This window comes from Protomyctophum bolini, assembly GCF_963924005.1.
Source record: "Protomyctophum bolini genome assembly, chromosome: 10".
NCBI classification, from domain to species: domain Eukaryota; kingdom Metazoa; phylum Chordata; class Actinopteri; order Myctophiformes; family Myctophidae; genus Protomyctophum; species Protomyctophum bolini.
In genome coordinates, this window is record NC_137871.1 from 42,141,705 (window position 1) to 42,155,623 (window position 13,919).

General features: G+C 42.9%; 2 protein-coding genes across 2 annotated transcripts; both read right to left on the bottom strand.

The window, feature by feature from the left end:
- Positions 1-9,184: 9,184 nt before the first annotated feature.
- Positions 9,185-10,255, bottom strand: LOC308322309 (chemerin-like receptor 1; the record flags this gene model as incomplete). Its single annotated transcript, XM_080773511.1, has 1 exon — positions 9,185-10,255. The coding sequence occupies one exon, from the start codon at positions 10,253-10,255 to the stop codon at positions 9,185-9,187; it is 1,071 nt and encodes a 356-aa protein (XP_080629637.1).
- Positions 10,256-12,158: 1,903 nt separating this feature from the next.
- Positions 12,159-13,226, bottom strand: LOC308322310 (chemerin-like receptor 1; the record flags this gene model as incomplete). The annotated part of the gene is made up of 1 exon (XM_080773512.1): positions 12,159-13,226. One exon carries the CDS (start codon positions 13,224-13,226, stop codon positions 12,159-12,161), a length of 1,068 nt encoding a protein of 355 aa, XP_080629638.1.
- Between the last annotated feature and the right edge of the window lie 693 nt (positions 13,227-13,919).

Here is a 13,919-nt window from a genome sequence, read left to right on the forward strand (position 1 = left end):
CTTCAGAGTATTTGACCGACTGAACCCCATGTCACAATGTTTACACTGGAAAGGTTTTTCTCCAGTGTGGATAAGCTGGTGTTTCTTCAGGCCACGGGACTGAGAGAAACTCTTGTCACAATGTTTACACTGGAAAGGTTTTTCTCCTGTGTGGATACGCTGGTGGGACTTCAGGTTAGCTGACACTATAAAACTCTTGTCACAATGTTTACAATTAAAAAGTTTTTCTCCAGTGTGGACACGCTGGTGTATTTTCAGTTTATCTGACCGACTGAACCTCATGTCACAATGTTTACAATTAAAAGGTTTTTCTCCAGTGTGGATAAGCTGGTGTTTCTTCAGGCCACCGGACTGAGAGAATCTCTTGTCACAATGTTTACACTGGAAAGGTTTTTCTCCTGTGTGGATACGCTGGTGGGACTTCAGGTTAGCTGACACAGTGAAACTCTTGTCACAATGTTTACAATTAAAAGGTTTTTCTCCAGTGTGGACACGCTGGTGTATTTTCAGTTTATCTGACCGACTGAACCTCATGTCACAATGTTCACAATTAAAAGGTTTTTCTCCAGTGTGGATATGCTGGTGTTTCTTCAGGCCACCGGACTGAGAGAATCTCTTGTCACAATGTTTACACTGGAAAGGTTTTTCTCCTGTGTGGACACGCTGGTGTATTTTCAGTTTATCTGACCGACTGAACCTCATGTCACAATGTTTAGACTGAAAAGGTTTTGCTCCAGTGTGCACACCTACACTTGTCTCACCCCAATCATCACTGTCGTCAGTTACTTCAGTGTCAGATTCCAGTTCAACTTCAGAGCAGTGTGAAGAGATGTCTTCATCAACCTCACTTTTCACTGCTAATAATTTAAACATTGACCCAACAGGTTCCTCTGGTCTTTGAAGTAGATCCTCCTGTTCTTCTTTAATCTGTGGAGGCTCTGATTCCTCCTGGACCAGACTGAGGCTCTTCTCTTGCTGTTCTTCTTTAATCTGTAGAGGTTCTAGTTTCACCTGGACCAGACTGAGGCTCCTCTCCTGCTGTTCTTCTTTAATGTTTAGAGGTTCTAGTTTCACCTGGACCAGACTGAGGCTCCTCTCCTGCTGTTCTTCTTTAATCTGTGGAGGTTCTGGTTTCACCGGGACCAGACTGAGGCTCCTCTCCTGCTGTTCTTCTTTAATGTTTAGAGGTTCTAGTTTCACCTGGACCAGACTGAGGCTCCTCTCCTGCTGTTCTTCTTTAATCTGTGGAGGTTCTAGTTTCACCGGGACCAGACTGAGGGTTCTCTCCTGTTGATCAGGGGAAACCTCCTCCTTAAACACAGGGAGGTCTGTGAAATCTAGGAGGAGAGGGAAGGTAACATCAGCAGAGAGCAAATCATTGTGTTTTCTGATTGGATACGATTTATTTTCCTACTTACTTATTTGTTTTGTAATAATGTCTAGTGTTTTAATTAATTATATTCTATCTATTTATATCTATTGATGATGGGCGTTTTCCCAAATTTTACATCACAGCTTATGCCCCAAGGAGGCACTTAGTCTAATAAATTTAAATGTGGCCAACGGACGCATTACCTGGTCGAGGTGACAGTCATTAAATGAATACATGAAATCAAAGACTGCTATTAAAGTCTATCGCCACAAGCTGGGTGGGCTCCTTTCCCCAATACACAGCCAGTCTAAAAGGAACCCATAGAGGCTTTCACTTTTCACAGGGGCCAGTTCCGAATTGCAGGCACCTGTAAGTGCTCTTTTTGAGCCGTTTTAAAGGAGAGTAAAGGCTTATTGGTAAGGTTTGGATTTCCGGTGGTGAGGTGACCACCGCTTCACCGAAAACTACAACATGACGTCACTGAGCCGCGGTGAAGAGCCAACCACCGCTCTCCCCAGCCCTCCTTCTCTTTTCCTCACCACCGATTACCGAGACTTGCTCCGGGCAATGTGATTGGTCTAGGAGCTGTTATGTTGTTGTGCTGGCTATAGTAAACTTTATAATAGTTGCATTGACAGCTCAGCTCGCACCACCACGGAGTATAGCCGGGCAGCGCTGTCCTCCTGGCCGTGACGAGGTGTGAGTGTGTGAGGGGACAGAGGAATTGGGATTCGGGGATCGCGGTAGGGCTGCACGGTTAATCAAATTGTAAAGTGAAAATAGTTTTTCACTTTAACTAGGGTATTTACGGTAAATATCTCTTGCACTCGCCTGCGGGCTACCGTAGTTACTTCCTCCTCCCTCTGCCACACAGAGAGAGCCATAGTACAGTGTAATACAGTGGGGAATAGCTACTGTAAATTCTCATACCGTGGCATGCCTAATGCACACGCGCTTTGCACTCTTCCCATTGGCCGCTGTGCTTGTGTTTGTTTTCCGGGAGCTGGAGCAGGCTGCTCGTGTCTCATGGTATGCAAAGCAAAAAACAGTAACATTATGAAGTACATTTTTGTGATGTCACTGAGATGTACTTCATAATGTTACTGATTTTTTTCAGACCTCCAGTTCTAGGCAACACAGAATGGGGGGGGGGGACATTCTCTAAGGTATATTAATGACAGTAAAACTTTGAAAATTAGTGGAATCCCGTAGTTACTATTCACTGGGATACCAAAAAACATTTGAAAAAAAAAGGTTTCTCACTGTTCTCTGGTTGAATATTGATATGCGATTAATCAAGATTAATTAATTACAAAGCCTCTAATTAATTAGATACATTTTTTTAATTGAGTCCCAGCTCTACTTAAAACACTATACTTGCCCTCTATAACAAAACAATAATCACACTGTGTGAAGTGAGGGGCGCTAATATATATAATATAAGTCTAACTCATGTTGATTAGGTGATGTAATGGTAAATGATGTCAATGTAAAACAAATGGTGCCAACACAAACATTAAACAATATGATGTAAACTTTCCCTTCATTGGCAATGGCGTTTTTAAAACAAACATTGAACAAACAACTAACATTAAACCTGTATATAGGCCCCTCAAAAACTCAATATTTGTATTTAAATAGAGAATCTTTCACTCAATAGGAACTGCTCCGGTCGCACGTTGATGATGTCATGTCCATGTGTGGTTCAGCCCCGTTAATGTATGGAATGCACGTGCTAATAAAAAAGTATCTAAATGTTGATCTGATGCTCATAATACCTTAGGAAGAATTAAGTTGTTGAATGAAGCGGTTGAAGATGGATGGATGGATGGAGTATTAAGTTGTTTTTATTAGAATATGCATTCCATAGGGCTGGACCACACATGGACCAACATGTGATGGGTGCAGTCCCAATTGAGTGAAAGATTCTCTATTTATGAAAGAAATAAAATATGGATGGTGTTTTTATTTTTTAATATTATTCATAGAGGGCAAGTATAATGTTTCAAGGCATATTTGTCTTATTAGCCAGGGATCCTTTTAAGGTTTATTAAAAAAGAAATCACACACACATTTTAAGACAATGTATTTCTTTTACTGAAATCGAAATTGATTTTCCGAGAAAAAATAATCAAGGTTTATTTTAGGCAAAATCGTGCAGCCCTAGATCTCAGTATAGCCAGCACAACGAGAGTAGCTCCCCACAGCAAAAAGTGGAACACACACACACACACACACCTGCCCGGCTTTGATCCGTGGCACTGGTTTTGCGAGCACTGTTGCCATGTCTGCGACCATGGGCTTGTTTTTCTGTAAAGTTGCTTATATATTGGTAGTTGTGGGTTCTGTTTTTTGGGGGCTTGTTTCTTAAGTGTAGTTGCTTATTCGGGCTTGTTTCCTAATATTTAAACCAGTGATTCTCACACATTTCCATGTATTTGTCCAAGCAAGGACCCTACATCAGAGTTTCCCAACCACTGGTACTAGTACCACTGGTAGTACTTGAGCCCTCCCTGGTGGTCCAAAAAAAAGGAGGAAAAAAAGGCAAAAGGTGGAATGAAAAAATGCTGTACTGTTGTAGATAAAAACATCCGTCTCTTACGGCACACCTAGCCGTTAACAGAAGATTTGAGACGTTGCCAGGCCCCATTAGCTCAGTGGCAAAGATTTCAGGACTTTTGCAGAAGAACCGGGTTTGAATCCAAGGTACAACAGGACAGTTACAGAGGAGCACATGTTTAACTAGCTGTAAATAAAACGGTACCTACATATCCTGTACAACTTTACTACGGGTTGCAGCGTTGCATCAAACAGTCCATGTCCCTGGTCCATCTCCCGCTGTTCCTCTGACCGTGCTACATTTCTTTTGGAGGCCATCTCTCCTGATGGCGTGAGATCTCCTCCTGTGGTGCTCTGTGGAAATCACCAACAGAAAATAATATTTAGTTATCATTCAGCAACCTGAATGATCACAGCATCACCATCGGACAGAGAAGCTTTGCATACCATGCGCACATGCACACCCAGCCACGCGCACACAGGGCTTAAAACAAGTTGTTCTACATGTTTTTCCAACGTCTGTTTTTCCATACATTAATGACACTAATGATTTTTGGGGGCTGGTATTGGTTAAATCATGTTTCCTTTATATTAAGTTCTGAACACCATATGATTGCAATTTGCACACACGATGGGTCATTGGTTTGTGTGCATCCTCGCTTGTTATTGAAACACCCGGTAGCACTTAGTGTGTTGCAGAGCGCCAGCTGTTCTTTCAAATCCATATTAAAGATTATCGCTCGACTGCCTTGAAAACGAGGGAGGTTCTTTTTTTTTGTCTGTATGTATGCAACAAAAAAAGAAAGAAAATAAATCGGTCAAAGTCAGGTAACAACAGTGACATGGAACATGTGAAAAACAAATGTGAAGAGAAAATGTATTTATTTTACAAGGAAGTGTACATGTGATTGATTCCATAAAGTTAAAAAAGAAAAGCAAACAGGGGAGGTTTTCCACTGCATGGTTTAACTCCCGTGTGGTAGCAACCGGTCGTTGCTAGTGGAACTTAAAGAAGGCTTGGACGCTACTGCCATTGACAGCACAGCACAATCAAGAAAAGATGAGATCAAACACCACCCGAAGTGTTTGCAAACAAATAAATCCTCTCAAATTTAAGTCTAATTTAATGCAAGAGAACCGAACGTAAGCACTTTTATTGTCAATTATGGCTGCCTTCCCTGTCAATAAATCCATCCTACCTGTTGCATGTTGTTGTAATCAACTTAGAACTCAGTGACTTCCATTATTCCTGTGATTTCATCTTTTGGACGTTGCCATATGGAGAAACTTCCATAACTTCAGTGGTAAATTAAATCTGTGCTACTTTAAGTCAGAATAGCAGGGCGAAATTGAATCGAGCACACGCACGAACTTGCCGCCGGTTTCGTGAAACCACCAAAGAAGGTTCCAACAATCTAGAACGGAACCATTTCTAGAACCAATTTTAATTTAGGGGAAAAGGGGTTTCAGGGGTTTCAGATGGATGGATGGATGGATGGATGGATGGATTCGTAACGTTCTTTTTTTGTGAGGTAGTAGTTAGTGATCTCCACTGTCTTTTCAGACGTCATAGCAAAGAGCTTAGCAGGACTGTTATTGTATAAAACATCTCATAGAGCTTAGCAGGACTGTTATTGTATAAAACATCTCATAGAGCTTAGCAGGACTGTTATTGTATAAAACATCTCAAAGAGCTTAGCAGGACTGTTATTGTATAAAACATCTCATAGAGCTTAGCAGGACTGTTATTGTATAAAACATCTCATAGAATTTACTCCATTACATTTTCATAAAATATATTCCAAGATGGGATTTTAACATTAGATTTTTTAGGTGATCTTATATTGGTTTTAACATTTAGAACTTCCTTTTAAACTACTTAATCCTCGTTTATGTTTTATATAAATGAATCTGCAATACAAAAATACTAAGATAATACTAAGTAATAATACTAAATAATAATAATACTAAATAATGCCATACATCGCTCTGCAAACAACTGCCTCAATTAAAATGGCTGCTTAGGGACAATTTGATATTTAAAGAATGTGTCCACAGGAGCAAAAGCGAAAACATCCACCATAAATAGCAGATCTACAAGCTCACAATGTGTCAAGTTGAGACTTGTTGTAGTTGTGTGCTTGTAGATCGGCTATGTTAGGTTTGGGTGTAGTCCATATATTAGGTTTGGTGGTCCAAGTATAAAGGGTTTAAGTGGTTAAACTGAAGTGACATAGATAAATTCCAAATATTAAAGTATTCTGCAGCACCACTGGACTTGGACTGTGTGCTCATAATACATATCTACTATTTAATCATGTCTCTGTCTGTCTGTGTCTGTCTGGGTGAAATCCACGTAACTCGAGAACCGTAAGCCCCACCGACTTCAAATTTGAAACACGCGTTCCAGAACCGCCCCCAAAAGGCCTCTGTCCGGGCTCTGGACCGGGCCCTGCCCAGCGTCAATATATGGAGCTGGCCTGTTCTAACTTCTGACCTCAACTACACTCCATATTCGGGCATGCTTGACACAGAACTCCATATATAGGAATAAAGGGACACAGAGAGAGACGCATACAGAAATCTGACATCATTCTGACGTCGGGCATAAAAGGGACACAGACATAGCCTAATATCTGGGTGGGGCATTCATTTACAACTTGCATCATTCCAAGTAGGCCAGTACCCAACGGGCCCTGCTGTAGAGGCCCCACGGGAACCTCTCTAGTTCAATAAAATAACCAATGACCAGCATCTAATCTGGTCAACAACAACCAAATGGACAAAAGTTGTTTAACAACCATACACATTCAAGTCGTATTTTCCTATGCCCAGCTTTCTGGGTTTGTGTGAACACAGTGTTGTGTTGGTTTAGAAAGTTACAAATAGGCTATTGCAGGTAATCCTTTTCTTTCTTTCAATGTTGAGGGTAAAATGCTCTTAGACTGGATGTGATGCTGCATAGAGCCCACTGTTGTTATTGATGTGCCGTTATGTTATGTTTTGCTGTGTCTATTGTACATGTAGGCCTACAACTCTCAGCAGAGTGGAAGGGGAGAGAAATGTATTCCATTGGATTTATAATTTAATTCTTGTAAACCCTCAATATAAATATATAAGAGTGTTAATCCAAAGTTAAGTGAACTTGGAAACGCAACCTCAGTGCTTAGTTTATTCTACCACCATTTGCTGTTGCAACTGTTATTATTATTATTACATTGATCTGCATTACAAAATAAACGGTCAAATTAAAGTCTGACACAACTGATACAAAACGACATTCCACAGAATTAGCGTGTCGACTACCGTCACGTGACAGTGTGTATTTCAACAGATCTTACGTTAGTTTTAGGCTACTATAAAATAGTATACTTACTTTAGCAGAGAAACAGCAGCGAGGGACTTAGCTTAGCAGAGAGCTAGCACGACTGTTGTTGTGACTGTGAGCAGTGTTGTCAGATTGTGTGAAAGTTTGAGTGAAGCCCTGGCTGCTCAAAGCTCTATCTGGGTTGTCCTCTTTAGGTTGAAAAGGACAGACTGTCCCTCAAAACGACCAACTGGTTCAAATTCAACTTTAGCTAGTAATGGACGGACCTCCGGCGGTGATCACACAGGGTTGTGCATAATGGCACTAGCGCTGCTGCTGGAGCGTGCACGTACCATAAACGGTCACTAGGGGGAGCCATGATACAGTGTAATACAATGCGGCATAGGAGTTGTATTATAGCAAATACATTACACCAGTGGTCCTTGAGGGGATTAGTAGGTGGTGCCCATGCAGCTAACTGATGGAGAGTTGGTAACCAGATGGAATATATTTAACTGAATAATAAAAGAGAGTAAATTAGACCCTGGCAACTACCGCCCTATTGGCTCCATCTCAAAAGTGATGGAACATTGTCTATGAACAGGTTGAAACAGTGGCACAGGCAGGACTTAATTATTAGCTGGGCCTGGGACCACCTGGGTGGGCACACTGCAATATATTTTCGCATTCATTCATTAATTATCGTTTTTGCCTTCAATTTCCTGAAAATATTATTGTTGCCCAGTATTGATTGATTGATTGATTGAAGAATGTATTAACAGTTTTGGAGAATTACAGTACATTTCAAGCACAACTCAATACAAGACTGTTAACTGTGGACGACACCATAAAGCATTACACTTGTTTACAATAGAGCGTCGCAGTCTCGTCCCCCTACCAGGGCCCAGGAAATGATTCCCCGTTCATTTTCCTCATTGGCATTACAAAAAGTATTTATTTAAAGACCTTGTAAGCCTTGTACAAAGACAAAGACAAATCGACAACAAACACAATTTTGCTGTTGGGAGTCAGGTTCGGTGAGGCCCGGTCGTGCTGTGTCCCCCCCACCCCCCCGGCCCGGCCCGGCCCAATGTAGTTCCGCCACTGCCTGTCGCGTGTGTGTGTGTGTGTGTCATGGCGGAGGATTGGGAGTGAGTGAGTCTGCAGTTCTGATTGCAATGGGTGCATTCCATAGTTCTGAAGCCAGAAGAACTAATACATTTACTCAAGTACTGTACTTAAGTATCTTTTTACTTTACTGGAGTATTTCCAATTTGAAATACTTTAAATCACATCATCTCAGAAGCAAATGTACGTTTACTCCACTACAATTATCTGAAAACTTTAGTTACTATAGTTACTTTGAAGATATACATTAATATATTATAAAACATATTATACATAGTCTGTTTTCAAAACTTTCAGTATTTTGATGCCAATACATTTGCACTTTTACTCAAGTAACATTTGCAACAGTAGGTCATTTAGTTGTAACAGAGTATCTTTGCTCTGGAGAGGGCAGTCTGGAGCTCTCTGGTGGAGCTGTTGTCCCCGCGACCCGACTACGGATAAGCAGTTGAAGATGGATTAATGGAGTGCTGTATAACTTTAGATTGTGGTATTGCTACTTCTACTTAGCGTAAAATAGGCCTACCGGAGTACTTCTTCCACCACTGTTTATGACCGTGCATGTGTACAAAATGACAACTCTGACATTTGAATTAAGAATCAACTTTATTTTCACTTCACTGGTTTACGGTAAAGATGTGAATTATCGTCAGTTCACTGGTTTACAAAGATGTAACTTTATTGTCACATTACTGGTTTACAGTGTAGAGAAGTTGGTGAAACGTAATTATGTTGCATAAAGCTCCATATATGGTGTTGTTGTTGTTATTCATAAATGGAGGAGAAATAATGGGTCAAAGGGACCCTTTGGATCGGTGCTACCCTCTACCGTCCGACTGGACAGGTGCTGCTGTACCCTCTATCTTAGACAGGGCGATCATTGTGCGGGTTTCAGACGGCTCTGCGGAAGTGCTGCTGGTCTGAGGCGTCTCTTCGGCGAAGGCCTTCTCCAGAACCTTTAGGACGGACCTGCAGCGGAACACGTCCTTGAAACCCTGACCCATGAACACGTACAGCAGCGGGTTCACGCAGCTGTTGAGCAGAGCCAGGGCGTAGGTGACGGGGATCCCGAATCTGATCACAATATCCAGCACGCTGCCTTTGGACACCGGGTGATTCACAGCAAACATCAGCCATATGATGTGATAGGGGAGCCAGCACAGGAAGAACACGGCGATGACGGTCGCTATGATTTTGAAGGAGCGACCCGATTGGCTGGCCAGCAAGCGACTGTTCCTGAGCCGGTAGACGATGACGGAGTAGCAGGAGACGATGGCGGCGAAAGGGACCACGAATCCCACGACAAAGTTAGTGGTGACCATCGGGAGGTCAGGATAGTTCCAGCAGAGATATCCGAAATCCTTAAAGAACACGTAAGGGGAGCTGAGAGCCAACGACAGCACCCAGACGCCCACACTCACCCAGGAGGCCTTTCTGACGGTGCGGTGGTTCTGGGTCCATACTGGACACACCATGCACACGCATCTGTCCACGCTGATGACCACCAGGATGAGGATGCTGGCGTGCATGTTCACGTAGAACACCACGATGTCCATCATGCAGACGAACCAGCCGAAGGGCCAGTGGCCGCCCAGAGCTCTCGTAGTGATAGTCAGGGGCAGGAAGGCCGTGACCAGGAGGTCGGCCACGGCCAGGTTGAGGTACCAGACGGTGCTGACGGTTTTCTTCATCCTGAAGCCCGTCGCCCAGATGACCACGCCGTTCCCCAACACGCCGAGCACCAAGACCACGCTGTAGATGACCACGGACATGGTGTGGATGGATTTCATGATTCTATCGAGGGCATCCTCACCGCCTCCTGAGCTGCCCGCAGACTGATCTGTCTCGTTAACATGATGAACAACAGCAGGTGTGGTCATGTTCTCCATCGTCCTGAAACCTAAAATAACAAAACAATGAATATGAGGTACATGCTTTGATTTAACATGCATGTGTGTGTGTGTGTGTGTGTGTGTGTGTGTGTGTGTGTGTGTGTGTGTGTGTGTGTGTGTGTGTTGCCTTTTTTGGAACAGTCCTGAAAGTGTATTATTATTATTATTATTATTTAGACTGGGTGGTCCTTGATGAAATTAAATAGGTATCATTTTGGGGTCCTTGGCACCAAAGAGTCTGAGAACTATACCGATTAAGTATGTCAGGTATTAATGCCTTAAACAGCTCCCTTGGAGGAGCAAGTTACGGCCGGGTTCTTTTGCAGGGTCGTTACACTATTCTCCATATCATAAAAAAGGCAATAAAATAAAAAGGATAGTCACCTGTTTCAAAGTGTTGAAGAGACGTCAACCAGAGAAGAGTCTTGGTGGAAGTGTGGACGGTGGACAGTGGGGAGACGACGTTATACACAAGTGCGTGCATGCGTGCGTGCGCGAGCACATGCGTGTGCACTGTTGTTGAGTTGCTGCAATGAGTTGCATCAAGCAAGCCTTGTTTTGCAATATAATTGTAACCATTTGAATGACTCTAAAAACAGCTTTGTGTTGGGAGTGAAAACCTTCTAAAATATAATAGGGCTGTCAACCGATTCAAATATTTAATCGTGATTAATCGCATGATCAAGGTCCATTGTTTATTCTACATTTGAGCCACATGCCACCATTTGATGAGATTTAGCCTCGCAGACCCAAACTAAAGAATATGTCTTGTGTGCCTTTATTGAAAGTTACAGTGAAGATGGACAGTGAAGCAAAGGTCGTCATTTTTTTATTCAAGCCTTAATTATTTTACAGTCGATTATCCTTTCATTTTTTATTCAAGGCTTCATTTTTTATAGTCGATTATCCTTTCATTTTTTATACTCTGATATCCCTTTGAATATGGAATATTTGTTTGCAGCACTACATTCAGCAGAAGCAGCAGACAACGTTGTCTTGTATTTGTATGCAGCAGCAGTCAACAACAGTGGAGCAACAATCAGCAAACGGCGGATATGAAAAGGGAAGTTCAGAGCTTCGGCTTACGACAAAAGGGGAAGCACACGATCGATAATGAATTAAGAATCAACTTTATTTTCACTTCACTGGTTTACCGTAAAGATGTGACTTTATTGTCAGTTCACTGGTTTACAAAGATGTAACTTTATTGCCACATTACTGGTTTACAGTGCAGAGAAGTTGGTGAAACGTAATTATGTTGCATAAAGCTCCATATATGGTGTTGTTGTTATTCATAAATGGAGGAGAAATAACAGGAGGTGAGCAGGATAATCATAACAACTCAAACAATAAAGATGCATAAAAAATAAAGATGCATTTTTTTTTTAAATGCAATAAAGATAAATACAGATAGATACAATATCTCAATAAATATCTCAATAAATATTTTCAATAAAATAAAATGTAAAAAGTAAAAACAGTTACTTTTCATCATGGTTTCAATCTTTGAGAACATAATGGATACTGAGAAGAAAATACTTGCATATTAAAGGAGTAGTTCAACCTTAAATGACCTTATTTCTACCAATTACTCACACACGATGGAGTCTTGAATTCCTGCGCTTTGCACACAAGTAAGTTGCCCATGAATGGCCTACTTGTGCCCGAGCAGAGCGCGCAACTTATCTCTGACTCTTGTCAACTTACCCCAATCAAGTTATTGAAACATGTGACATATAGAGTTAATATATAACATTGGTTATGTCATCCACATACGTCTTTTAAACATGTTTTACATAAACACACATAGTTACGTCGTCAACCAATCCCTGATTGGCTGAGCAACGCCACCAACACAAGGAGGCGATCCAAAGGGTCAAAGGGACCCTTTGGATCGGTGCTACCCTCTACCGTCCGACCGGACAGGTGCTGCTGTACCCTCTATCTTAGACAGGGCGATCATTGTGCGGGTTTCAGATGGCTCTGCGGAAGTGCTGCTGGTCTGAGGCGTCTCTTCGGCGAAGGCCTTCTCCAGAACCTTTAGGACGGACCTGCAGCGGAACACGTCCTTGAAACCCTGACCCATGAACACGTACAGCAGCGGGTTCACGCAGCTGTTGAGCAGAGCCAGGGCGTAGGTGACGGGGATCCCGAACCGGATCACAATATCCAGCGCGCTGCCTTTGGACACCGGGTGATTCACAGCAAACATCAGCCATATGATGTGATAGGGGAGCCAGCACAGGAAGAACACGGCGATGACCGTCGCGATCATTTTGAAGGAGCGACCCGATTGGCTGGCCAGCAAGCGACTGTTCCTGAGCCGGTAGACGATGACGGAGTAGCAGGAGACGATGGCGGCGAAAGGGACCACGAATCCCACGACAAAGTTAGTGGTGACCGTCGGGAGGTCAGGATAGTCCCAGCAGAGATATCCGAAATCCTTATAGAACACGTAAGGGGAGCTGAGAGCCAACGACAGCACCCAGACGCCCACACTCACCCAGGAGGCCTTTCTGACGGTGCGGTGGTTCTGGGTCCATACTGGACACACCATGCACACGCATCTGTCCACGCTGATGACCACCAGTATGAAGATGCTGGCGTGTACGTTCATGTAGAAAACTATGATGTCCATCATGCAAACGAACCAGCCGAAAGCCCAGCGGCCGTTCAGAACTCTGGTGGTGATGCCCAGGGGCAGGAAGGCCGTGACCAGGAGGTCGGCCACGGCCAGGTTGAGGTACCAGACGGTGCTGACGGTTTTCCTCATCCTGAAGCCCGTCGCCCAGATGACCACGCCGTTCCCCAACACGCCGAGCACCAAGACCACGCTGTAGATGACCACGGACATGGTGTGGATGGATTTCATGATTCTATCGAGGGCATCCTCACCGCCTCCTGAGCTGCCCGCAGACTGATCCGTCTCGTTAACGTGAAGAACAGCAGGTGTGGTCATGTTCTCCATCGTCCTGAAACCTAAAATAACAAAACAATTAATATGAGGTACATGCTTTGATTTAACATGTGTGTGTGTGTGTGTGTGTGTTCGCCTTTTTTCCGAATCCGAAATATGATGTAGGCTACATCATACTTAATGACCCAGATTGCGTCTCACTTTGTCCTTTACTACCCTAAACAAAGTCCATAGACTTGGCTGGCAAAACATTACCCTAAACAAACATTAAAAAGTCCATAGACTTGGCTGGCCTATAATTCCGGAAGCCAAGTAAAAAAATATATATATACTGAAAATGTGTACAACACAACATTTGTGTGTCATAACATGAGCTGTGATTGTAATGTATCTAATGTATCTGAGTATGTTGTGTTTGTCAAATTGATCACCTACAGTTGATTTTCTCGACAAAATTGTATTTTGGCGGTGCCTTGATGGCGTCATAATACGTGATTTTACACTTGGGTGCACGCTGAGAATAGCAGATCTACAAGCTCACAACGTGCCGCGTGAACTAGTAAATCTCTTCTCCTCTAGTTCCTCCCTATAACATTTTAGTCTAGTTTATATCTGTTGACGAAATTGTCAATATGTAGGCTTAGTTTTAGTCATGGTTAATATCTATGGCAGTGGCGGAAGGTTCCTATAACGACAGTGGGTGCCCACCTTAGAGTAGCCTATATATTTTAAGGTGCCCACCCG